This window comes from Xenopus tropicalis, chromosome 4 (genome assembly GCF_000004195.4).
Source record: "Xenopus tropicalis strain Nigerian chromosome 4, UCB_Xtro_10.0, whole genome shotgun sequence".
NCBI classification, from domain to species: domain Eukaryota; kingdom Metazoa; phylum Chordata; class Amphibia; order Anura; family Pipidae; genus Xenopus; species Xenopus tropicalis.
The window spans coordinates 91,588,167-91,613,523 of NC_030680.2; the positions used below are offsets into that span (position 1 = coordinate 91,588,167).

Genomic DNA, 25,357 nt, shown 5'->3' on the forward strand with positions numbered 1-25,357 from the left:
TACTAGGGGGGCACTGCTGCTGGGCACCAATGTACTAGGGGGGCACTGCTCTTGGCACCAATGTACTAGGGGGGCACTGCTGCTGGGCACCAGTGTACTAGGGGGGCACTGCTGCTGGGCACCAGTGTACTAGGGGGGCACTGCTGCTGGGCACCAATGTACTAGGGGGGCACTGCTGCTGGGCACCAGTGTACTAGGGGGGCACTGCTGCTGGGCACAGAGTTAAATTTTTTAACATTTTCTAATGGTGGTGTGCCTCGTGATTTTTTTCATGAAACAAGTGTGCCTTTGCCCAAAAAAGGTTGAAAAACACTGATTTAGAATATTAGATTGAGGAAGGAAGGTGAATTCCCATCAGCAAATGTATTACACCACCTTAAAGTCCAAGTCTTTCTATAGTGAACAAAAGTCTGATTCTCCAACTTTATTGCCATCTTCAAATGTGTACTTTTTACTGAGCAAAAAATTGTACCCTGTGGTACCCAGCTTAAACGACAGTTTTTTTTTACTCAAGTACAACCCTCTCCCTAAACCCAAGGGCCTGTATTTTATGAACCAGTCCCAGTACCAGTTAAAAAGTATAAAATGTTTAAGCAAAGCCTTAATAGATGACATCAACAACCAGTTTACACATTCCCTTGCTAATTACTTGTGTTTGCATGTGTGATGCTTTCTAAATTAATCTGTGTTAATGCTATGTAATTAATTACATATATAATGTGTTTTTTAAGAGATTATTATAGTGTCCCTTTTATACAGTTATTTGGCTTTTGAGTCTATAATATTTTAGTTGTGATGGTTCCCTTTCCACCAGCCCAAAGGCTATACATCATCCTTTTCTTACCTAATACAGTGGAGGAAATAATTATTTGACCCCTCACTGATTTTGTAAGTTTGTCCAATGACAAAGAAATGAAAAGTCTCAGAACAGTATCATTTCAATGGTAGGTTTATTTTAACAGTGGCAGATAGCACATCAAAAGGAAAATCGAAAAAATAACTTTAGATAAAAGATAGCAACTGATTTGCATTTCATTGAGTGAAATAAGTTTTTGAACCCCTACCAACCATTAAGAGTTCTGGCTCCCACAGAGTGGTTAGACACTTCTACTCAATTAGTCAACCTCATTAAGGACACCTGTCTTAACTAGTCACCTGTATAAAAGACACCTGTCCACAGAATCAATCAATCAAGCAGACTCCAAACTCTCCAACATGGGAAAGACCAAAGAGCTGTCCAAGGATGTCAGAGACAAAATTGTAGACCTGCACAAGGCTGGAATGGGCTACAAAACCATTAGCAAGAAGCTGGGAGAGAAGGTGACAACTGTTGGTGCGATTGTTCGAAAATGGAAGGAGCACAAAATGACCATCAATCGACCTCGCTCTGGGGCTCCACGCAAAATCTCACCTCGTGGGGTGTCAATGATTGTGAGAAAGGTGAAAAAGCATCCTAGAACTACACGGGAGGAGTTAGTTAATGACCTCAAATTAGCAGGGACCACAGTCACCAAGAAAACCATTGGAAACACATTACACCGCAATGGATTAAAATCCTGCAGGGCTCGCAAGGTCCCCCTGCTCAAGAAGGCACATGTGCAGGCCCGTCTGAAGTTTGCCAATGAACACCTGAATGATTCTGTGAGTGACTGGGAGAAGGTGCTGTGGTCTGATGAAACCAAAATAGAGCTCTTTGGCATTAACTCAACTCGCTGTGTTTGGAGGAAGAAAAATGCTGCCTATGACCCCCAAAACACCGTCCCCACCGTCAAGCATGGGGGTGGAAACATTTTGCTTTGGGGATGTTTTTCTGCTAAGGGCACAGGACAACTTATTCGCATTAACGGGAAAATGGACGGAGCCATGTATCGTGAAATTCTGAACGACAACCTCCTTCCCTCTGCCAGGAAACTGAAAATGGGTCGTGGATGGGTGTTCCAGCACGACAATGACCCAAAACATACAGCAAAGGCAACAAAGGAGTGGCTCAAGAAGAAGCACATTAAGGTCATGGAGTGGCCTAGTCAGTCTCCGGACCTTAATCCAATAGAAAACCTATGGAGGGAGCTCAAGCTCAGAGTTGCACAGAGACAGCCTTGAAACCTTAGGGATTTAGAGATGATCTGCAAAGAGGAGTGGACCAACATTCCTCCTAAAATGTGTGCAAACTTGGTCATCAATTACAAGAAACGTTTGATCTCTGTGCTTGCAAACAAGGGTTTTTCCACTAAGTATTAAGTCTTTTTTTGTTAGAGGGTTCAAAAACTTATTTCACTCAATGAAATGCAAATCAGTTGCTATCTTTTATTTAAAGTTATTTTTTCGATTATCCTTTTGATGTGCTATCTGCCACTGTTAAAATAAACCTACCATTGAAATGATACTGTTCTGAGACTTTTCATTTCTTTGTCATTGGACAAACTTACAAAATCAGTGAGGGGTCAAATAATTATTTCCTCCACTGTATAAACAATTGAATCATCTTTTTGGGCTATGGTGGATCCACTTGCACTTTGCTTGCACCCACATGGAGCAGATTTTGGCCCAAAAATGCAAATCTATTGAATGTCCACGTTGTTTGGTGGTTGTAACTAAAGGGAACAGCAAGGAGATACAAAACACTGACACTGCTACAGATCCAACCCTCAGCATTTGTAGCTATTACGGCTAAATTAGAAGCAGCAGTAAAAATCTGTTTGCACCACCATCGTATGGCAGGTTATCCCAGACCCCCTGGCCAAGGTACGTGAAAAATGAATGCGTGACATTCCAAGCTTAACTGAGGAAATGTGGGTTGATGCTTTAAAGCAAATTCCAGACCTGACAATATCAATAGCGGACAGGTACAAACAAATGAAGTTCCTTAACCGGGTATACCTTACACCACACAGGCTTTCCAAGATGTTCCCCCACTCCCCAAACACCTGTATAAAATGTGACCAAGATACGGGCTCATATATGCATGTGTTCTGGAGCTGTCCAGCCGTGCAGGACTTTTGGAGAGAAATCGTTAACTAAATCTCTGATGCCCTAAGTCAGAGTGGCAGAGGACTTAGGTCTTACACACCACTCCAGACATTGCTACCTCCAGCTTCTCTACTATGCCAAAAAAGACATTCTTTTACAATGGAAATACTTGCCCCCCAACCCTCCCATTCTGGAGAACTCTAGTCAACAACACCCTTACCTACCAGTAGCTGACCTACCTCGCATGGGGTTGTCCTAAAAAAATGAATGCAATATCAGGGCCCCTGGATGACCTTCCATGAAACCCCAGAAGACTCCACGGACAGCATACCACAACAATGAAGACAACCTGGTTCCAATCACGCCAGCTCTAAACTCTGCCTCTCTTTCCTCTTCCTCACTCTTTCACTCTACTTTCCCCTCTGGTTTTTTTTTTGTATTTTTATGTTTAATTGAAAAATTCAAAAATAAAAACTTTAAAAAAAAAATCTGTTTGCCCAATTGTTGGGGCAAAAAAGACTCATTTAAAAATATTATTTTTATATAGCACTGAGATATTCTGCAGTACTTTACAGATTGTTCATCATTCACATCAGTCCCTGTCGCTATTTAGCTTCAGTTTATGGTCCCTGTCAAATATACACAGGCCAGCTTTATCAGTTTGGAGTGTTGGAAGGAACTGGGGTATCCAGAGGAAAACCATGCAAGCTCTTTGAGATAAAAGGTGGGAGGGGGGGAAGCTGTTCGTTAGGGTAATGAGTGATATTCTTTACCTTTATTACCTTTATTACCTTTATTCAAATAATCGTGTGATAGAACATATTCTTATTTCTTAAATATAATTACCGTTCGTCAGTACCCACAGCCCTACAATGATATAGTATGCCTTGAGGCAAATCTGATAATTTGATCTGGAAAAGGTGACTGGGTTTACAAGTTGCAGCCTTGTTATCGTCTTTGTGTAAGTGAGGCACTAGGGTGCTATTATTGTCCAGAAAAGCAACTAAAAGTGTTTTTAGCAGATAATCATAACTGAGTGCCATACTTATTAGCTGTTTCTGAAAAAGCTCCAGAGATATATATGTGGTACCATAAGTTGGTAATTCATATATGGTTTGTTGGGTAGGGATGAATATTTTAGTTTATCTGTTCAATTGTCAGTTTGTTTATCTTTTTGGTCATATTTGCAGGATTTTATTTGGGATTTTTTTATTCTTTTTTTGGTTAAGCTTCTACGATTATGGAAACGTGGTAAGTTATATATGTATCATCCTTTATATGATGTCAATATATTAGACAGCACTTAAGAATATTAATACACATCAGCCCCTCAAGCCTACAGTGTAATTTCTATACCACGCAAACTGTTTCATTAGAAGCCAACTATCCCAGCGCCATTGGAGACAAACCAGAGCACCAGTAGGAGATCAGCTCAAACACAGGAGCAACATACAACATCCACACCGTTAGCAAGCTGGTCAGAATTAAACTAGTCCCAGGGCTATCCTGTAGGACACCATTTTGCTTTCAGCTAGACTTATTAATAGAAGGGTAGGAGACTGAGAACATAGTAGAATATATAAATTATGCTTCTTAGACATTGGTGTGGTATGTATAGAGCACTTTTCTTCATTGCAATCAAGCATCAAATGGCATGAACATCCATCAGCAAATTGTAAATATTTATGAAATGTGGGCAACAAAGCCTCAGTAATTTACTTATTTTTATATTCTTCAAAACTGTCAAATATTTAATAATCAATACAGGTATGGTATCCGTTATCCGGAAACCCATTAGCCAGAAAGTTCCAATTATGGGAAGGTAATTGCCCATTTTAATAAAATAATTCATAAAATAATTTTAAAACATACTTCTGTTTTCTTTGTAATTATATCCCAACTTAGATACAAGTAATCCTTATTGGAGGCAAAACAATCCTATTGGGTTTATATAATGTTGATGTTAATTTTTAGCAAAGTATGGAAAGATCCCTTATCTGGAAAATGCCAGTTCCCAAGCATTCAGGATAACAGGTCCCATACCTGTAATTAAAATTCTAATCTTAATTGTATTTAAAAAGTGTTGACTTTTGCGGACCCAAAACTGTTCATGTTTGTAGATTTTTTTTGTCACCTTGCAGGACAGCAGATTTCTTTTTGGTCAGATGGTCACTAGGTGGAGCTGTAATTTCATAGAGATAAATTGAATTTGTAAATCACTTATTACCCTCATGCAAGAAGCAGTTCTTGCTCGGAAAATATCAGAATTGACCCTTGCAGAGCCACTATAAATATGTGAGCTCTGTGGCTAGTATGACAGTAACTCTGGTTCTGTTTGTCACATTGGTCACCAGCAGGCATTTAGCAGTAATCAAAGGTTCATCACTGGAGTGACACTATCCTAAATAGCTGGTGACATCTGTAGCAAGTAGCTGTTCGCCTACATCAGGGAAGCAAATGCTATATTTAAGCAATGTTGATCTTTTTTTATCATCATACAGTATAAACGAAATATTCCTTTCACATTTTGTTTAATGTGTAGGAAACTGCTTTTACAACTAAGCACTGAACCGTGTGTGTATATATATATATATATATATATATATATATATATATATATATGTATGTTGCGTGTGTGTAGTTTATTATTCATTTTATGTTTATTGTTAAGACAGAGCAGACAAGATTTGTTGTTAAATCTATAATCCCTATGGACCATCTGAGCATTAAACTAAAGTTCTTTATGAAGCCCACATAATTTCTTTTTAAGCCCCTGTTAGACGGATGAATTCAGAAGGTGAAAGGCAGAAGATGTAAGGACTATGACCTGCTCCTATGCTCAGAGGAGCATTGTGTAGAACAGGCAGCACCATTATTCATTAACAGGAATCTGCCATTTTAACATTGATGGATAGCATCTCATCCCTTGGAGGCACACTGCTTGTACAGACCATAAAGCATGGGGACAGTTTAAATATGGACCTGCTCAGCTTCAGGGCTGCCAACTATCCGTCTTTCTGCCTGTAGCACAGGTGCAATCTTACGTTTCACCAAATGAACACATTTGTAAACTCGTGGAATCTTTGATAACTTCTGTTATTTGATAGGACCCTCCAAAAAATCTGAGTGTTTTTTTTTTTTTGTTTTTTTTTTTAAAGTATATGTCAGAGAAACATTGTTTTCAGCCCAAAAATCATATCATGTAAGGAAATGTGCAGCATTGTACAACTGGTGTTTTGTAACAGAATAGGTTTCAAACAGATTCATTCTATAACAGAAGCATGAGTATTTCGGCTTAAGGGTCTTATTTCACCTCCTTCCCTTCCGGGAATTTTTCCAGTGTATATTTGCTGGCTGAGTGTAAGGCTGTATTGCTGTTCATTGAATTTGTAATGTGACTAGTATCCAGACACACTGGTATATTGTGTGTGAAAAAAAATATATATCTATGCATACAGGTATGAGATTCATTATCTAAAAACCCATTATCCAGACAGCTCCGAATTGCAAAATGGCCATCTCCCATAGACTCCATTATAAGCAAATAATTGTAATTTTTTTAAAATGATTTCCTTTTTCACTGTAATAATTAAACAGTACTTTGTACTTGATCCCAACTAAGATATAATGAATCCCTATTGGGGACAAATAGGGTTTAACTATTGTTTAAATGATTTTTTTAGTAGACTTAAGGTATGGAGATCCAAATTACAGAAAGACCCCTTATCCAGAAAACTTCATGTCCTGAGCTCTCTGGATAACAGGTCCCATACCTGTGTGTGTCTATGTATGTAGATTGTAGTTTTTTTTGGCCAAAGTAAAACTTCACCTCTGACCCAACTTTATATGTATAAAATATACATGTAGGGAGAACCTATGGGGGTAGTGTAGGCTTTCTACACCAGTAAACCAGTAAAGGGACAAACTCTTCTTGACTTGATTTTTTTTAACCGTAATCATGTAAATGCACTCAACATTATGCAGGTCAGTTGCACTTGTAAATCCATTAATCTGAAACTAGTAAAGCTTTCACACAATTGCATGTTGCTATAGTCTACTATTTAATGTGCAGTTTTTGATGGTCCCCTCTCTTTGTTCTCCTACACAATGTACACAAACCGGGGGGGGGGGATACTTTTATTTTTGTATGCTGCTTTCAGGCATCATTTGAGTGCCGGTTTTCCCATTGACCATTGGTTTTGCCCTGGATTTTACCCCTTCTTGATGTGCTCTTTATTTGTTAGCAGTGTCCATAGAGAAGCACAGAAGCTATCCTCTCACACATGCATGCTCAGGCACAATGTATTTCTGGCTTTATGTGCACATTTTTCTTGTCAGACTGACAGACTCGCTAAGTGGATTTCTCCCTCATACACGGACGGATTATCACATTACCCCAATGTCCTACATAAACATATTACTTTATATTCAATAGGCCTAATGAATATAAACTGCTGCATACGGTTTCTTTTTGGGAATGAAGAAGGCTGTATAGATTTGTAATGAAGGAAGATATGACCACCTCTGTACAATCTTCCCCACATCACCCAGAGTTCAGATAGATTACAATGAAAAATCAATGTGTTTATTGTAGGAATATTGTGTATTGATATTGTAATAATAAGTCAGGATTGATTTAGGGCCACACTCTCAAGGAATGGGTCAAACCAGGGTTAAGGAAATGATATATTTTTTTTTACTTTGGAAAGAACCCTATGTAATTTTACATATTTGTATGATAAGAACTTGTGGCCATGTGCATCTTTCTTGTCCCTAAAATATAAATTGTTCAAAGTGTAAACTTAAATTCATATACACAGCTCTTAGGTTTTTCTAAAATAAAAAAAAAACAAATATTTTGGTTAGATAAATGTCCACCTACATGTAACACCAATTTTAAGTTGACTCGGTTGTAACTAGTCTCTTCAGAATAGCAAACCAACTTATATGGACTTCCCCATATGCTGCATGCAAACTCTACTGGGCAATCTTGTCCGCAAACAGGTACATATTTCCCTTAAATCAAACAGACTGACAAGAGGATCCTTAGCTAATGTGGCATAATGTGTGGTTAAAATTTGCTTTAAAAGTCCCAGATGTAGTCTTTTGGCAATCTTTGACAACAGGGAAGCAATGGTGCTTATGAAGCCTATGTAAGCAAATGTGACAATCAAACCTCCCTGCAAGCCTGTCTAGAATAAGTTTGAAATTAAATACTATTTCTAAGAAGTTTTTTTCCAGGTGCAGATGTGAGATCTGTCATTTTAGAGCAGAGATCCCCAACCTGTTATACTCGTGAGCCACATTCAAATGGAAAAAGTGTTGGGGAGCAACAAAAGCATGGAAAATGTTCCTGAGGGTGCAAATAAGAGCTATAATTGGCTATTTGGTAGCCCCTGTGTGGACTGGTAGCCTACAGAAGGTTCTGTTTGGCTTTACACTGGGTTTTATGCAACCAAAACTTGCCCCCAAGCCAGAAATTAAAAAAAAAAAATGAGCAGCTACTTTGAGGCCACTGGGAGCAACATCCAAGGGGTTGGAGAGCAACATGTTGCTCACGAACCACTGGTTGGGGATCACTGCTTTAGAGACTGAAAACAAAATTCTTAATATTGTGCACATTAGCTAATCAAATACCATATTGTAGTAAAACAAAACTCTGGCAGATTTATTAAAAGGTTAGTTCACCTTCAGGTTAAGTTTTAGTATGGTATATAATGGCCTAGTCTTAGCAACTTTTCAATTAGTCTTATTTTTTGTTTTTTATGGTTTTTGAATTATTTGCCTTCCTCTTTTACATCTTTTCAGCTTTCAAATGGGGGTCACTGACCAGCCATTTGCTCTTTTATCCGCCTTTTGCCAACACTTTCCAACAAATTGACACATTTTTCCAAGCAGATACATATGTCAATTCATACAATTTTTTTGCTGTTTTGTGAATTTTTCAGAAGTTTAGTGAATTTTTTGGGAAAGCAAAATGGGACAGATTTGCTCATCACTACTAGGTACATCCGTTCCTGTTTATGTAGTCATTTTTTACTTAATAATCAGATAGCAGTGGAGAGTTACTGCTGGACCATCAACCTGTATCGCTGCTAAGCACAAATATAGATTGTTTAACTTTGTGGCACAATAGTGTCTCCAAAGAACTGCAGATATTTTAATTTCCTGACATTCAGCCACTGTGTGACCAAAATGATCTGGCAGTTAGGGCATTAACAATGATGTTCAACTGGGCCATTATGTTTTATACAGAAGTTAGCTATTTTTATTATACAAATGGCTTTATTGCTGAGATATAGTGCTAGTTATTGGCCAAGTTAATGGAGGATTAAGTACATTCCAAATGAATATTTGTGTTACTAAAAAAAGAACTCTTCTGCTATTCCGTCAGATTTGTTTCCCTGTTCCTTGATAATGTGCTGCTGATCATTGTTTTACTTTGGGCTGTCATTCATTTTCCATGCAGAAATCAGATTCAGCAGGTAATAATTCCCCTAACAAGCATTCATCTCAAGGCCTTTGTGTTTTTCTCTAACAGTTTTTGCTTTTGATTAGAGTTTATAAAATTCTCTCTTCTCGTGTCCCATGAGCCTAGCCTGTAATGTGTTATTAAATCAGCTGAAGCGGATTACATGATAAAATCAATGGGAAGCTGTAATTGCATATTAGCAGCTGTTTCTGCCATTGTTGTGTTTATATTATTATTATTTATTTTTCATTGGAAGGGGGGAGTGGTCAGAGCATCGTTGGAATAACTTCATTTACCTTGCTGTTGATATGAGTCTGCCTTGCCTTATGTATTCAATGCACTAGAGCTTTCTGTTTGTTTCTAGCGGGTAACATTAAGCAACAACACAGACATGAATGAAATGTATCTTTTATTCAAAAAATGCCAGCATACTCTGCAGCTCTGTATTCTACTAGCTCATATTAAAACTTTAAAAAAAATGGTTTGGTGCAAAAGATAGTTTGCCATACACGGACAGATTTAAGCTTTAGTCCTTTAGCTGCTTGTCTACCCATGTATGGGGCCCCCTAATGGACCTCATGGATCTTTATCTGGGTAAAAATCACTAGATGTCGATTGGGCTGATTTGATTTTCCTGTTGGATCGGGGTCTGCATCGGCTCATTGATACGGTTCTTGAGCTCCTATGATGGCTTTGTGATTCGATTCTCTTGACGGATTGGGGACCGCATTGGCACATTAAAGTGGTTCTAGATCTAACGGTTCCTATGCCTGCCGTTGTAATTCGATTTTCCTGTGTGATCAGGGACTGCATAGGCACATTGATGCAGTTCTCTGTCCAACGCGGCTCCTATACTTGCTGTTGTAATTCAATTGTCCTGACGGATCGTGGACCACATTGGCACATTGATGCGGTTCTCGATCTGATGGTTCCTGTGCCCGCCGTTGTAATTTGATTTTCCTGTCTGATCAAGGACTGCATGGGTACATTGATACAGTTTTTTCGATCCAATGGCTCATATGGCCAACCAAGGGCCAAATAATCAAATTAGCCCAATAACACCCATCTTAGGGGGTGTTATTGGGAGAAGATCCGCTTGTTTAGTGACCTTGCTAAATGACCAGATCACAACATGTATAGCCACCTTAAGATATTATATCGTTTTTGCAAATTTATACTTTTTTTTACTTCATTGTGATGAAAATTTAAATTTTAAACAAACTGATCGCTAAGGCTTCCCAACCCAGTTAGCTGAGTAGCTCTGTTTGTATTTGTGTGTGGTGCTTGGTGAACCTCAGTGGTCCCAAGGGACCTGAGCTCCAAACTACCAGACAAGGACAGTTTGTAATCTACATATCTATGTAATCTGCATATGTACCTCTACCCTTGTAATTGGATTTCCCAGATTCTCCAGAGCAGCACCATACCCATGGAACTATTTACCATAGAGCATTCAACATCCCCCAATGTTCTGAAAATTGATACCTGTTAATTTGTACAAATTCTCTTTTGTCGACCCCTATTCTAATTAACTCAACAGTCTGCTGTACAACATACTGAGCTACACTTTGCCTCCACAACCAACAAGAGCAAAGATGCCATTTCGTCAGTGTTCACTAAGGCCAATTTTTGTTTTTCTTTGAAATATTGAATCACTATCAACTTCGCTTACAGTTCTTCCAATGACCACACTCTGTATGCCTGTAAATTGTAGTTCTCTTGCTCTTATGTAGAGCAATGCACAATATGTTGCCACTTTAAGAATATGTTATGTACAAAGGGCCAGATTCAATTCAGTGAGAAAAAGATTAAATTTGAGATACGGTTAAACTCACCTTGCTGTTATCACATAAAAAAGTTGATGGGAAAAATTGCTTGATTAGGAGAAACATTTTCTCTCCTCAAATTGAATCTCGTCCATGAGTTTCACATGATAAACCATGAGATAACTTTTTGTAACTGAATTGAATCTGGCCCAAAGTTTGATAAACCTTTTTTTAATTAAAATGAAGCTGTATTTATATATCGCATAACACATTTATGTTGATTTTTTTAAAGTTATTAAGGATCCAGACTGATTAAAATGAGCGGTGCTGCATATATTTTCTGTAGAACATTGTAATGCTTAAAAAAACTAATTCCCATTCTTATTCAAACGCTATATTATTGACTAGTTTGAGTCTGATGATATGGGAGTTCACGCAGGTCTTTTGTCTGTCTGCTGTGTTTCTGAGCAGGTCAGAGTGCAGCAGTGTAATCCGTCAGCCCGGGCTAATCCTCACCACTCACCTACGTGACAGTGTAAGCTTTTATAGCATACGCTGTCATTCTCTGCAGTTTTCTCTTTTACGTATTTTCTTGCACCCTTTAATCTAGTAGAGCAGCGTTGTGTGGCTAGTTAAAAAAAAATACTGTTACCCAAAATAAAAAAAAATTCTAAAGATGCCATTACTGACATGAGTAGTTAAACAGTCTCTTTAAAGCACTATATAAATAAAGGATAAGCGTAATAGTAATAATGCATATTTAGTAATGTACAATAAAACTCGTTAAACCACTTAAACATCTCCAATGAGTGAATATTGTTTTCCGCCATCTAACCACTGCCTCTAAGGGGACATAGAGACTAAACTATAATGCAGGTACCCACCCCAGGCCTGTATTCTCTATTGCACTTCAGTTTCACTGACATACACAGGGAGTATGGGGAGCCCTGGCAGTTGTACAGGAATAGGATCTATTATTCAAAATGCTTGGGACCTGGGGTTTTCCAGATAAAGGATCTTTCTTTAATTGATATCACCAGACCTTAAGGCAGCTAAAAATAATTTAACATTAAATAAACCCAATATGGCTTCATGCAGATTAGGTTAGATCAAGTTCATGGTACTTTTTTATTTTTACAAAGAAAAAGGAAATCAATTTTTAAAATTAGAATTATTATCTTAAAGTGTAGTCTATGGGAGATGGCACTTTCTGGATAATGGGTTTTCAGATAATACATTCTATACATTGCACCTACATTAGTAATCTGACTTACCATGTTCTATCTATATATGCACTTATAACACAGACTTACTGTAATCTAGATATTTTGTAAATGTCAGTCTTATTCACTGACAAAGAAAATGTTACCTTGTAATGTCATGTTGGTTTTGTCATTTATCAATAAAGAGCAATATTTTCTTCATCTGCTAATTACCAGATGACGAGCTTTGTAGCATAGCATGACTAATGTTTATATATCTTTTTTCTTTAGCACTAATTATTTAATTACCAATGAAGGTATATTAGGGATGAAACTTTGTATGTATTTAACAGATAATGTTGAAGTTTCTGTGTAGTGTGATGATATTGAATAAACTGTGTATCGTGTGCTTAATTGTAAGGGCATTAGCAATATCCTAAGAAAAATTACTTGGAATTTTAGGGGTTAATACAGCATTTTCCGAATTAATTTGATTTTTGTTTAATTCACATTTCTGCTATGGGATGATGATTTTGGGGCTTTACATTCAGTTTGGTTACAAATGGACTTAATTTTATGAAAAACCTGCTTGTGTGTGACCAGTTTCAGAAGCCTGATGTATTCAAAAACCTGTTTACAAACATCGCGTTCCGAGAGGACGTTTGATCCACCCCTGCCTCTATTTGCTATTCCACACTGAGCAGCTTGTTGAAGAAGAAGATACAGATGTGCCCATTAGGAAGAGTTAATGCCTATCCTGACCCTCTGTCTCCTTAGCAGGGCCCTGAAGCCAGAGAAGTCTCTGTGTTCTAATGGGAACTGGGTGCTGTCAGAGCAGAGAGATGATCCCGGGAACTATATAGTCCAATTCATTGCTAAGTTATTGGGGACATAACCCTGTCCATTAGCTAAAAATTACTGAAATTACTTCTCGTCCTGTGCCGAGAGCTTCGGGGCTCTGTCATATGCGAAAATTTAACTAGACCTAGAATGCATTGCCCCGGGCAACTCAAAGAGCTTTAAGTTTAATTAAAAGTTTTTTTTTTTTCTGTAGGTGACCTTAACTTTATGCTTGTCCCACACTGTCCTCTGTACTCTGCCTGACACAGTCTCCTGCTGGAGTGAAGAGCACACATTTACATGCCGATATACGTTGTGTTATGAACACACATTAGGGAAAGGTTACAAATATATTCATTTTTTTAATATAACTTTTATTTGAGTAATAATATGACTATGAAAATCAAATTTACTTAAGTTTGTGTATTGACTTTTGAGATCTGTTTTATTCCTATGAGCCTCGTTCAAAGAGTTTAGATAAACACAGATGAAAACTGCACTCTACAAGGCAAACTACCTGGCACAGGCCTGACCAATGCTATGTTACCATATAGATAGAACTGTATCTTTTCTTTTATAGCATAGGTATGACATTTTCTATATCAGCAAAAACTTATTAATTAATTGCTGCTCAGCTGTAATTGCAATGCTAAGAGAGTAACGGAAATTTAAATAAAATGCCCTATTTAGGACATAATAACAGGATATTTCACAATGAGTATTCATTGTGCCCCAAATTCCAAAATGTTATGTTCCTTTGTAAGTAGCTTTCTGGGGACTAAACCAAAAATGTGTTTTTTTTCTGTGGTTTCTAAACAAGCAAGTTTTGTAAATGATTGACAGGTCGTGAGAAACTTGAATGCGCCTGTAATCATTGGTTGAAAAGCAGCAGTTCTCACAGACCTGGGGTACAAGCAGACTCGTGGCTGTAACAGATCACCGCCAAATGTCCTTCTCTCTATGTTAGCCACCTCTATTTGCTATCAGACAGCACTTGTGTCTCCTAGACAGTGAAATATGGCCACAATTAGCCCGGATACAGTTCAATTATGATAAACAGCGATCGCACCCTTTAAGCCATGATTAAAAGGCCTCCCCCTTTGATAGAGAGACCTAATTTCACATTATTATCGCCTGGGCTTGATTATAAAGCACTCTGCAGGTTTACAGGGAGAGATGGATGTGGAGTCTTCTTTATCATTTACACATCAGTAGGAATACAGCCTCCTCTACTCCCTAACATTCATTTTCATTTTTCCTTCTATGCTTTCTCATCTCTCTAACGGGGACCCCTTCCTTTCCATGCCTAAAACACCCTGCAAACCCACTACCCTGGCACTGCCTTCTGCCACACATAAGTTGGCAAAGTCACCCTTACGCTAACAGTTTGATAAATGGCTACGGCGTAATGAAATGGAGACATCAAGGCGTGGGGGTGAGGAAGAAAAAACGTTAATCCGACAGAACGCAGCTGTCCCAAAACGGAGGGGAGAGGGAAGAAGGATGGCCAGCTCTGCTGTGTTCTGTCAAGGGAGAAATTACACATTTACTTTTGCTTTTTCTTAAGGAGACGGTCCTCATAGATCAAAACATGGATTTACAAGCCAATTTCCAACATGAAATATAGACAGCAGGAATCAATTTAAGTCCAGGTTCTATTTTAGAGGCTGTTCTTGTCCTGCCTGTTCACCCCCACTAATGCTCCCTCCCTTGCTCCACACATTCTCCTTCTGTTTAACCCCCTCCAGTGGAACCTGCTTTTGCGTGCACAGTGTGCACAGCCATTTATACAAGGAGTTTGTTTTTATTTGTAATGAAGGGGGAAAGGCTACTACTTTTAAAATCTCTTAGGGGCATTAATAATATGCCATGCATGGTGACGGTCATTTAACTTTACCTCATTAGAAGTTTTTATTACATGGGGATAAAGAATATAAGCCTTATTAGAAATCTATCAACAGACATAAATTTCTTAAACCAGTACAATATATCTGAGAAAGCAGACATTATGCAGGATAGGCAAAGTGGTTTCGTCTTAGTATCAGAAGTGCTGTCTTTGGGGGGTAACGAGCAGGGGTATCCAGCCCAACCCTAGTGCTTTTAGAGTATCAGTTGCATATAAAACAAAATTAAGGAATCTGCATTTCATCCGTATTTATTCTCTTTTGTGAAAGGGTGCATTTACTGAAACCTGGTATGTGTAGTAAGATGGTGTCAGTATCATATTATGTTAGTCTCTGCCTGTTGTTGAACTACAACTCACAGAATCCCCCAAGAGCCACATGATATTAGTAATGATGTCATGCCAGAGAATGAATTGTTCCATGTACAGTAATACAAGGTTTTGCAGTTTTTGGATAACTGGTGTGTTTTTATTGGTTTGTGATTTTCCTGTTTCCCTCGTCAGCTAAGTTACCAGCTTCTCTTTTGTTTTTTTCCCCACAGATGACTGCAGGAACATTGCTAACATCATGAAGACACTCGCTCATCGAGGCTTCATCTTCAAGCAGACCTCCAGGCGCATCTGATAGAGTTATGGGGCGGCTGTGGGGTGGGAGTGGGGCAGGAGGCTGCATGTAGCGCTTCCCTTACCGTGTGCTCACATGGGAGGACAGACAGGATACGGGACTCAAGGTGGAGGGGAACAGCAGTTTGTAACGGACTGAGCGTTGGCCTAAGAAAAGAGCCAATGCTGTAAATCTGTCACATACATGTATATATGTCTCATGCCACTCCACTTATCTCTCTGTATACCTGTCAAACAATATGCCATTGCAATACCAACCCATCCCACATGCATTTTTAACTCCGTTTACCCAGTGTGGGTATGCTAAGAAGTCCTGGTGAGGGAACAGCCTATCAAACAAACAATGCATGGCTTCAGATTTTCTGAACAGGTTCTTCTTGCCTAGGTCCCATCCTTGGTAGAAACTTTCATGTTAGAATAGAGAACCTTCCTGAAAACCCTGAAGAAATCCTGAAGACAAGTATCTAAGAATGTTCTTCTATGACTGCAAGGATGAACCCCCCTTGCATTCATATAGATTTATAGGAAAGTTGTGAGAGTTTGCCCTTTCTACACACACTCTGTATAACATAACAAAAAGAATGATATGCTGCTTAAAGTTACAGTATCAATATATCTAGTAAGGTCAATGCATAAATATAATTTTATGTTGGTAGTGGTGGCATTGGGTGCATTGCAGTGCTTTATTGTTTGATTTTTTTTATTTTTTTGTTTTAGGTACTGTAGTTAGGTTTCCTGTTGTCATTCTATATGGCATGCTCTATAGTTTGTTAGTGGTCTTTGAGCTTTTGCTGGAAGGCACACTATTCATTGATGTCATGTCCTGACAGCATATTCTCCTCTCTCTGCTCCTATCAGCTGTAAATTTATCCCGTCAGTTAACTTTCTAATGCTGGAGGACTGTTCTTGAGTTCCTGCTTTCTATCGGCCTGCTTTTTCAGCAGTGTGTTTTCGCCGTCAGATTTTGTTGGACTTCGAAATGTTTGGTTTTTGTTTCATTCATTTCTGGTAGCTTACAGTACCAGATTACATGCAAAACCAACCCTACAGATTTTGGCATCCAATAAAATCTATCTGACAAAGCTGTATTCAATTCAACTGTCTGCCTGGGCATAGGTTAGTGAATAGAGGGAAGATGATGAATTATAACTGGGGTAGCATTCAGTTATTACTTGTATAGGGTGTTCCTCTGCTGTACAGGCAGTATGTGTTACATCTTTATTCCAACAGTATAATACATTGTATGTTTCTTGCTTTTATATCCTGGTTACCGCATGCAAATTTGCCAACTTTATTTCCATATGCTATTTATTTAATGAAAGTTACATTCAGTTTTAACCCATGAGTTTCCCAGCCAGCCCCAGCATTTGAATAAGTGAAAGGTTGGACGAGAAATGGTAGACATTTTCTTGTGTTTACAAAAAGTGGATAAAAAAAGCATTAGATTTTAATTACAGTTCAAACATGGGCAGTTATTACCTCAATTTTAGCCTAAACTAGACTAAAATTCCCTTTGATATGGCCTTGCGCTGCCTGTGCCAGCCTCTTGGGCAAGAAACTTGTATCTCCTGAAACTCCTGTGGTTGTACTTGTAATTCACTGACAGCTGGAAGGCCACAGCTATGGCATCCTTCTTTTATTATGTTATATTATTATTAAAGGAAATTATGGAATGATTACAGAATAATGCCATGCAGATGGGCATATAAATATCAAGATATTCCATAGCCAACCTTTTTTTTTCAAACAAATCTTTTCAGATATGCTATGTATCTGACTGCTAGTCATACTGCCTGAGAGATTTTGTAGGAGACTGAGTGTAGATAGTATTGCAGATTTCAATGTCTATTATATTTATCTAGAGTATTAACTTGCATGTGCTTAATTGGGCCAATTTGAATTTGCAGATGACAGTATATTTAAAAAAAATCAAATAATTTAGCAAAATTCCATGTCCCTTTGATCCCCTGCAACTGATTGCTTTTCTGAGTAACTGGAATTCAGAAAGAATTCTGTGTAAATGATTTTGCCCACAGAGCAGCGCCAACTCCAGAGAGAAGCTCAAAGACCTGTTACCAGAATGAATCTTTGTTAGTTTACCAAATACTAAAACATAATAATACAGTAGTCTAAAATGCAAAAAAGATTCAATATACATTTTTTTAGTTAAAGAGGAGGAAATAGTTTTGTGCTCTGTCCTACAAATAGTCCCGGCTGAGGTCTTTGCAGGATGTGATGAGCAGAACTGATACAGACAGGCTGCGCTTCCTTCATTGTAAAGAGATGTGTCCATATTCTGTCACATACCCATCTACTCTGGGACATTATGGGGAAATAAGTCAAATGCAATGCCTATCAGCCATTTCTGGTATTATATGTGTGCATATATTGAAGGCACTGTTACAAGTATAACTTTAATTGGTTTGAAATGTACTTCAAAAGCAGTTTTCCATTTGTCTATAAATTAGGGTACTGAGTCTAAATGCAAACAAAAGCAAAGACTGTATAGGTGTGGTTTGAGAAGTCTCTTTAAGCCATCTTGGCAATTATAACCTCCTTCTGTTACAAATGATGTGATTTTTATTCAGTTCTCTGCAAAATGAACCTGATCCAAATGAAATATACATAAAAAAAGTCTCTACAAAGTATTTCATGTTTTCCCTGTGAGCTAAAGTTTAAAGGTGAATGAATATAACATGAAAGATCCTGTTAGAATTGAATTGCAACAAAGTGAACATTAGCTTTGCTGTTTTCAAACATGAGACAATTTGCCCCTTACTTTTGTGAAGACTTAGCCTCCTGCCCCTCACTGATACCCCTTCAGATAATTTCCCATCTGAGAGAGGCAGTAATATCATGTTGTACTGCAACAGGGAAAAACCATGAAGCAGGAGTATCCAGGCACCGACCTTACTGATATTTCAAATGCACGGCAGGTGTTGTCGCTCCAAATAAATGAAAATAAATAAATGAACAAAATAAACAAGAAAAATAAAACAAATGAAGCTAAATTGACGTGTGTGTTGTGTATATGTAATATATATTGTCCTGGATTGTGTCGTCTACTCTTTAAATAGCCAAACTACTTGTATCTTTATTGGCAGTGTGATTTCATAGACACAATTATTTAATTTTGAAATTTTACATGGGGCTAGCCATATTCTTCATTTCTCAGGCTGCCACAGCCATGTGACCTGTGCTCTGATAAACTTCAGTCACACTTTACTGCTGAGCTGCAAGTTGGTGTGATATCATCCCCCCAGCAGCCAATCAGCAGAACAATGGGAAGGTGGCAAGATAGCAGCTCCCAGTAGATATCAGAGTAGCACTCGGTAGTAAGAAATTCAAGTCTGGCTTGGGACTCCTCCAGTTACATGGCAGTAGGAGAAACAATAGATTATCTGAAAGCAGTTCTAATGTGTAGCGCTGGCTTTTTGTGAAAACTCAGACTCAGGCACAATGCACTGAGATGGCTGCCTACACACCAGTATTACAACTAAAAAAAAAATACTTTTTTTGGTTTAAGAACAACATTTTAAATGGTCGAGTGAATTATTTGCTATGTAAACTGTGAAATTTAGAAATAAAGTATACCATAAAAATTGTGACAGTATCCCTTTAATGTTCTGTATATATGAATAATGGGTGAGTGCAGAGGACCTCTTGTCTTTGACAGTCTGGCACTGACCTTGCAAAGTTCTTATATTTACATTAGATGGCCACACAAGTTAAATCACATATAGCAAATATCTATCTCAATACAAAACAAACTGCAGGTCAACTACCTATCCAGCATTTCTAAAGATTGCTTGGAACCCAGTCATAAAATGGAACAAGTACAAGGAATGAATTAGAAGCAGTTGAGTGATTATGAGTGATGATTATTAAGTTCTTTGTTATTAGCCAATTGCTATCTAGCGTATAGGCACTAGGAAGGTCTATGTATGATTTCGAGGTGAGAACTTAGGTCTGAGTCACGTTGTTACCACATGCTAAGCAGGATGGTTCTTTACCCAAAAAGGCACCTTAGGGCCTGACTGTTCCAGGTGGGACATCCCACTGCGCTCTGGGCTGGATACTGCTGCAACGTAGTCATAGCTTATCATAAAGTAGCAGTGTGCACCACCCACCCAGTAAGATGTGGAATAAAGCTAGACTGTGATGGGGTTTACAAGAAGCATTCACCATTCTAAATTTAATTGGCTATATTTACTAAAGCATTAGAACTTTTTTGAGTTGTTGGTGGTTATCAGCTTGTATGCTAAACTTGTGAGTTATAAGACTCAATGTGCTACAGCCTGAAGTAAACTTGAAAACAACTAGTGTGCATGTGCTACTGGCAAAGGTATAATCATTGAGCTTCTACTTTTAAATGTCCCCAGACTATAGTCATTTAAAGTCACAATACAGAGATCATCCAAGTTCACCTTAAATTGGTCTTCAAACCGCAAAAGCCAAGGACTGCAAATTCTTTCACCCATAGCTATGCTTTCCACACCACTGGCCAAGATTAAAAGAGTTGTCAGCTTTCCATCTGCTGGCCTCTAATATCCATGTCACAATGATGGACTGGCTGATGGTGTAGCTTAGAATCAAGTTACTTTACCAAAACGCGTGGCCTTCCATTTGGAGCTCTAAGACAGTAACAATTCATTATTGGCAATTATACAGACAAAGCAAGTGCACAAGATCTGAGAATAAAGTGATCATTTATCAGTGCTAGAGGTTAAAGACCTTCTCTGCTGAAGGAGACTGTAAAGGCTTGAGAACAACTACAACATCATGTGAATTTCTGTAGAAGTGCCATTCCCTGCATCCTAGATATTGGACGAGAAGATTTTGGGCAATAAAATGAAACCATGGGCAGTACAATAGGCATAATAAGAATTTGCAACAGATATAAAATGAGCTTATATAATGTTTAAAGAATAACCTTCCCCACAGATTTGCATTTAAGGACTGAACCTATGGGATAGTGACTATAGAAGGGAATATCTGGGTTATCTACCCAGAAGCCTCCAACTGGTTTAATGCAATATTAACCAGCTTGGCTTTAAATACAGATATAGGACCCGTTATACAGAATTCTTGGGACCAAGGGTATTCCGGATAAGGGGTCTTTCCATAATTTGGATCTTCATACCTTAAGTCTACTAAAAAATCAGCTAAACATTAAACCCAATATGATTGTTTTGCCCCCAATAAGGAGTAATTGTATCTTAGTTGGGATCAAATACAAAGTACTGTTATTTTTACAGAGAAAAAGGAAATCAATTTTAAAAATCTGAATTATTTGATTAGAATGGAGTCTATGGGCTTTCCGTAATTCGTAGCTTTCTGGATAGTGGGTTTCCGGTCCTGTACCTGTATCCTTATAAAACAGTAGGTGGTCATAGTCCAAACACTCAAATCGGAGAATTCTTTAAAAAGCCCACAAATAGTGGGAAGAATAAAGATCACTGGAGAACAAATCCAATATACAACTCTAAATGCACAGGTAGCCACATATCAGCTGCCCTAGTGAAAATAATGCTTTCTTCCACACTTAGGATTTAAATCGTAATAGTGGGTAGTAAGTAGTGTATGTATATATATATATATATATATATATATATATATATATACACATATATAGTAGGGGAGCCATGAAAACTTGTACACACCTTCTGCCAGAAATCGAGAGTGTTGTGTGATATGTACAGTGCTGTGGTTCAAGACGTTGGCATAGAGATCTCACAGTTCAGTAAAGACATCAGTTTCTATATTTACTCTTTCACTCTGTGCTGACACTGTTTAATTCATTGCATAGAAATCAGTAGAATAAAACTTCAGTGATTTGCAGCAGCTGAAAAACAGTCAAGGATGTGACCTCCCCATAGGCTGCTAGTGTCAGACTGGGCCAGCGGAGCACTGTGAGAACCCTGCCGGCCCTGGCCCTTGTAGGCCCCCCTTCCCATGCCAACCCAGGCGCACTCCTCCCTGCCGGTAACTGCGTGGGCCGGCATTCCCCCTCCAATTATGGAGGAGAGCAGTACATGGTGGGAAGGAGGGTTACACAAAATTGTAGCAGCTCCTGGCTGGGTGGGGGGGACCTTGCTTTATGCATGCGGCATTATTGTACTGAAACAGTAAACAGTCTTTTCCAAACAGCCACAAAGCTTTAAAGGGGCAGAACGCACCTACATCCAGTCAAAAAGGTTGCGCTCCACCAAACACCGATATCTGTTAAAATCAAGTCTTTATTAGGACATTGTTAAAGGAATACTGTCACGGGAAAACATGTTTTGTTTTTTTCAAAACACCATCAGTTAATAGAGCTTCTCCAGCAGAATCCTGCATTGAAATCCATTTCCATTGAAATTTCACATGGGGCTAGCCATATTATTCATTTCCCAGGGTGCAACAGCCATGTGACCTGTGCTCTGATAAACTTCAGTCACACTTTACTACTGAGCTGCAAGTTGGAGTGATATCACCCCCCATCCCTTTCCCCCCAGCAGCCGATCAGCAGAGCAATGGAAGGGAGCAAGATAGCAGCTCCCAGCAGATATCAGAATAGCACTCAATAGTAAGAAATACAAGTCTGGCTTGGGACTCCTCCAGTTACATGGGAGTAGGAGAAATAATAGGTTATCTGAAAGCAGTTCTAATGTGTAGCGCTGGCTTTTTGTGAAAGCTCAGACTCAGGCACAATGCACTGAGATGGCTGCCTACACACCAATATTACAACTAAAAAAAAATACTTTTTTTGGTTTAAGAACAACATTTTAAATGGTTGAGTGAATTATTTGCTATGTAAGAAACAATCAGTTCTTGGGCTGACACTACTACTGGAGACACCATGGAGCTGACTGTGAGTGTTGCAGCTTAGGTCACAAGGTGTCCAGATGCTTCTGGCCATAAAGTATATCTGGGCAGTGTTGCTCCATGTTTATGAACCAGGCTTTGAAGATAAATTCGTTTATATCACATCCCTTGAGGAGTCTGAAGCAGGGGTTGGTGTAGTTGGTTCTAAGGGCAGATTACATGACAGTTGTGACAATATCAAAAACTACAGTATTGAAGCACAGAGAAAAGTATGATTTTACAATACACTACTTAGTACTCGGCATTTAATATATAACTACATTTTGGTTCCCCTTTAATAGTGTACATTGCTAAATAGCAGGTGCCCTTTGTGGAATATCACAGACACTTCTTGTACAGAATGGCTTTTTCTTCTCATCTGGGGCTTTAAATAATTCACTGCTAGTTTTTCATTTATGACACTCGGGGTTCTGAGACAATTTGTGCGGCAGAGAAGAGCCGTTTAGCTGAAGCATCAAATCAATACAGCAAATCCTTTGATAACCATTTGCCGGCCTGAAATATGGGACGAAGAGAGCTTCATTTTGTGACCCCAGAGCCAGCGTCGCTCTCCTTTTCCCACTGTCTGTGACTTTGTTCTGTGTTTTTAGTGTCCTTCTAAAAAAAAAGATGGTGCTTAACTCAAATAATTCCTTGGCAATTGTATTGTTCCTTTTCTCTGCTCTACCTACTTACACAAAAGTGAGTCTCTCTAGATAAATTAGCCACCTTTAACCACTTAGCAGCACTGCAACTGCCACCTCTGCTGGGAAGTTTGTCACAAATGTGTATTAAAATGCCACTTTGTTGTATTTCTAAGAGCAATTCGCCTGTGCAGAGAAACCAGGCACATCATTTTAGTCACAAATGTATCATACAGATGTTATGGCTCCGTAGCCATGCCAATGTAAGCCCGACGAGGTGGTGCCATTTAGCTCTCATCATATACCTTGGATGGCACTGCCATCATTTATTACATTTTCTAATTTTTTTAACTTTTTTTTTTACAAAACAATTTTTTTAAGAGCTTTTTCTCAGGCTTGGGCCGGTAGCGGTGCCCTGACAGGTACTGAACACAAGCTTGCAGACTGGATATACCAACCCCACGCCTGTATCCATATTCCATAGGAATCTCCATCTGGCTTTGCTCAGGGTCCTTTATGAAAGAATACAGAGCCCCGAGCAGAATGACATCTGAGTCAGCTGTAGATAAGTTGAGTGCATTCAGGCACACAGACTCAGGTACAAGTGTCACCTTTGGTCCTTCATTCCAATCCCAGAGTTTGCAGGAAATGCATGGTTTGCACTTTATTTGGTAGAAAACCAGTGTGAATCAGTGCATTATTACAATCACAGTGAATATCTTTCCTTGCTAATAAGTCCCAGGCTAATCATATTTCTATATGAGTAGGAAGATATGCTTAGAAGGATTGAAATCCCTGTAACTAATCTCACTCGCTATATCCAATGTGCCCTTTTCCTGCACCACTCCACCCAAACAAAACTTAAAGGGATAGTGTCATGATTTTTATGGTTTACTTTTTATTTCTAAATTACATTGTTTACATAGCAAATAATTCATTCTACCATTTAAAATGTTATTCTTGAACCAACAAATTTATTTTTTTTCTAGCTGTAATATTGGTATGTAGGCAGCCATCTCAGTGCCTTGTGCCTGAGGTTTCAGAAGGAGCCAGCGCTACACATTAGAACTGCTTTCAGGTAACCTATTGTTTCTCCTACTCCCATGTAACTGGAGGAGTCCCAAGCCAGACTTGGATTTCTTACTATTGAGTGCTATTGTGCTATCTACTGGGAGCTGCTATCTTGCTACCTTCCCATTGTTCTGCTGATTGGCTGCTGGGAGGGGGGTGAGTGATATCACTACAACTTGCAGTGCTGCTAAAGTTTATCTGAGCACAAGTCACATGCCTGTGGCACCCTGGGAAATTAAGAATATGGCTGGCCCTATGTGAAATTTCAATGGAAATGGATTTCAATGCAGGATTCTGCTGGAAAAGCTCTATTAACTGATGTGTTTTGAAAAAACATGTTTCCCATGACATAGTTACATAGGGTTGAAAAAAGACCAGAGTCCATCAAGTTCAACCCTTCCAAGTAAACCCAGCACACAACCTATACTAACCAATTAATACACTCACATACATAAACTATATATACAACCACTAGTACTAACTGTAGATATTAGTATCACAATAGCCTTGGATATTCTGCTTGTTCAAAAACTCATCCAGGCCCCTCTTAAAGGCATTAACAGAATCTGCCATTACCACATCTCTAGGAAGGGCATTCCCCAACCTCACTGCCCTCACCGTGAAAAACCACCTACGCTGCTTCAAATGGAAGCTCCGTTCCTCTAATCTAAAAGTCTCTGTACTCTCTCCAGCTCATTAATATCCTTCTTAAGGACTGGAGCCCAAAACTGCACTGCATACTCAAGGTGAGGCCTTACCAGGGACCTATAAAGGGGCAAAATTATGTTCTCATCCCTTGAGTCAATGCCCTTTTTTATACAAGACAGCACTTTATTTGCTTTAGTAGCCACAGAATGACACTGCCTGGCATTAGACAACTTGTGATCTACATAAACCCCTAGATCCTTCTCCATTAAGGAAACCCCCAACACACTGCCATTCAGTAGATAGTTCGCGTTTATATTATTTCTACCAAAGTGCATAACTTTGCACTTATCAACATTGAACCTCATTTTCCAGTT

At 38.7% G+C, this 25,357-nt stretch overlaps 1 protein-coding gene across 3 annotated transcripts in view; it reads left to right on the forward strand.

The window, feature by feature from the left end:
- The window catches only part of eri3 (ERI1 exoribonuclease family member 3), a 195,741-nt gene extending 176,956 nt beyond the window's left edge, over positions 1 to 18,785 (forward strand). For all 3 annotated transcript variants that reach the window (XM_002931440.5, XM_031900941.1, XM_031900942.1), the window contains one exon: positions 15,693 to 18,785. In XM_002931440.5, the coding sequence (XP_002931486.2) occupies positions 15,693 to 15,775 (83 nt within the window). In that variant the 3' untranslated portion in view covers positions 15,776 to 18,785. The remainder of the gene's footprint in view (positions 1 to 15,692) is intronic.
- The last annotated feature ends 6,572 nt before the right edge of the window (positions 18,786 to 25,357 follow it).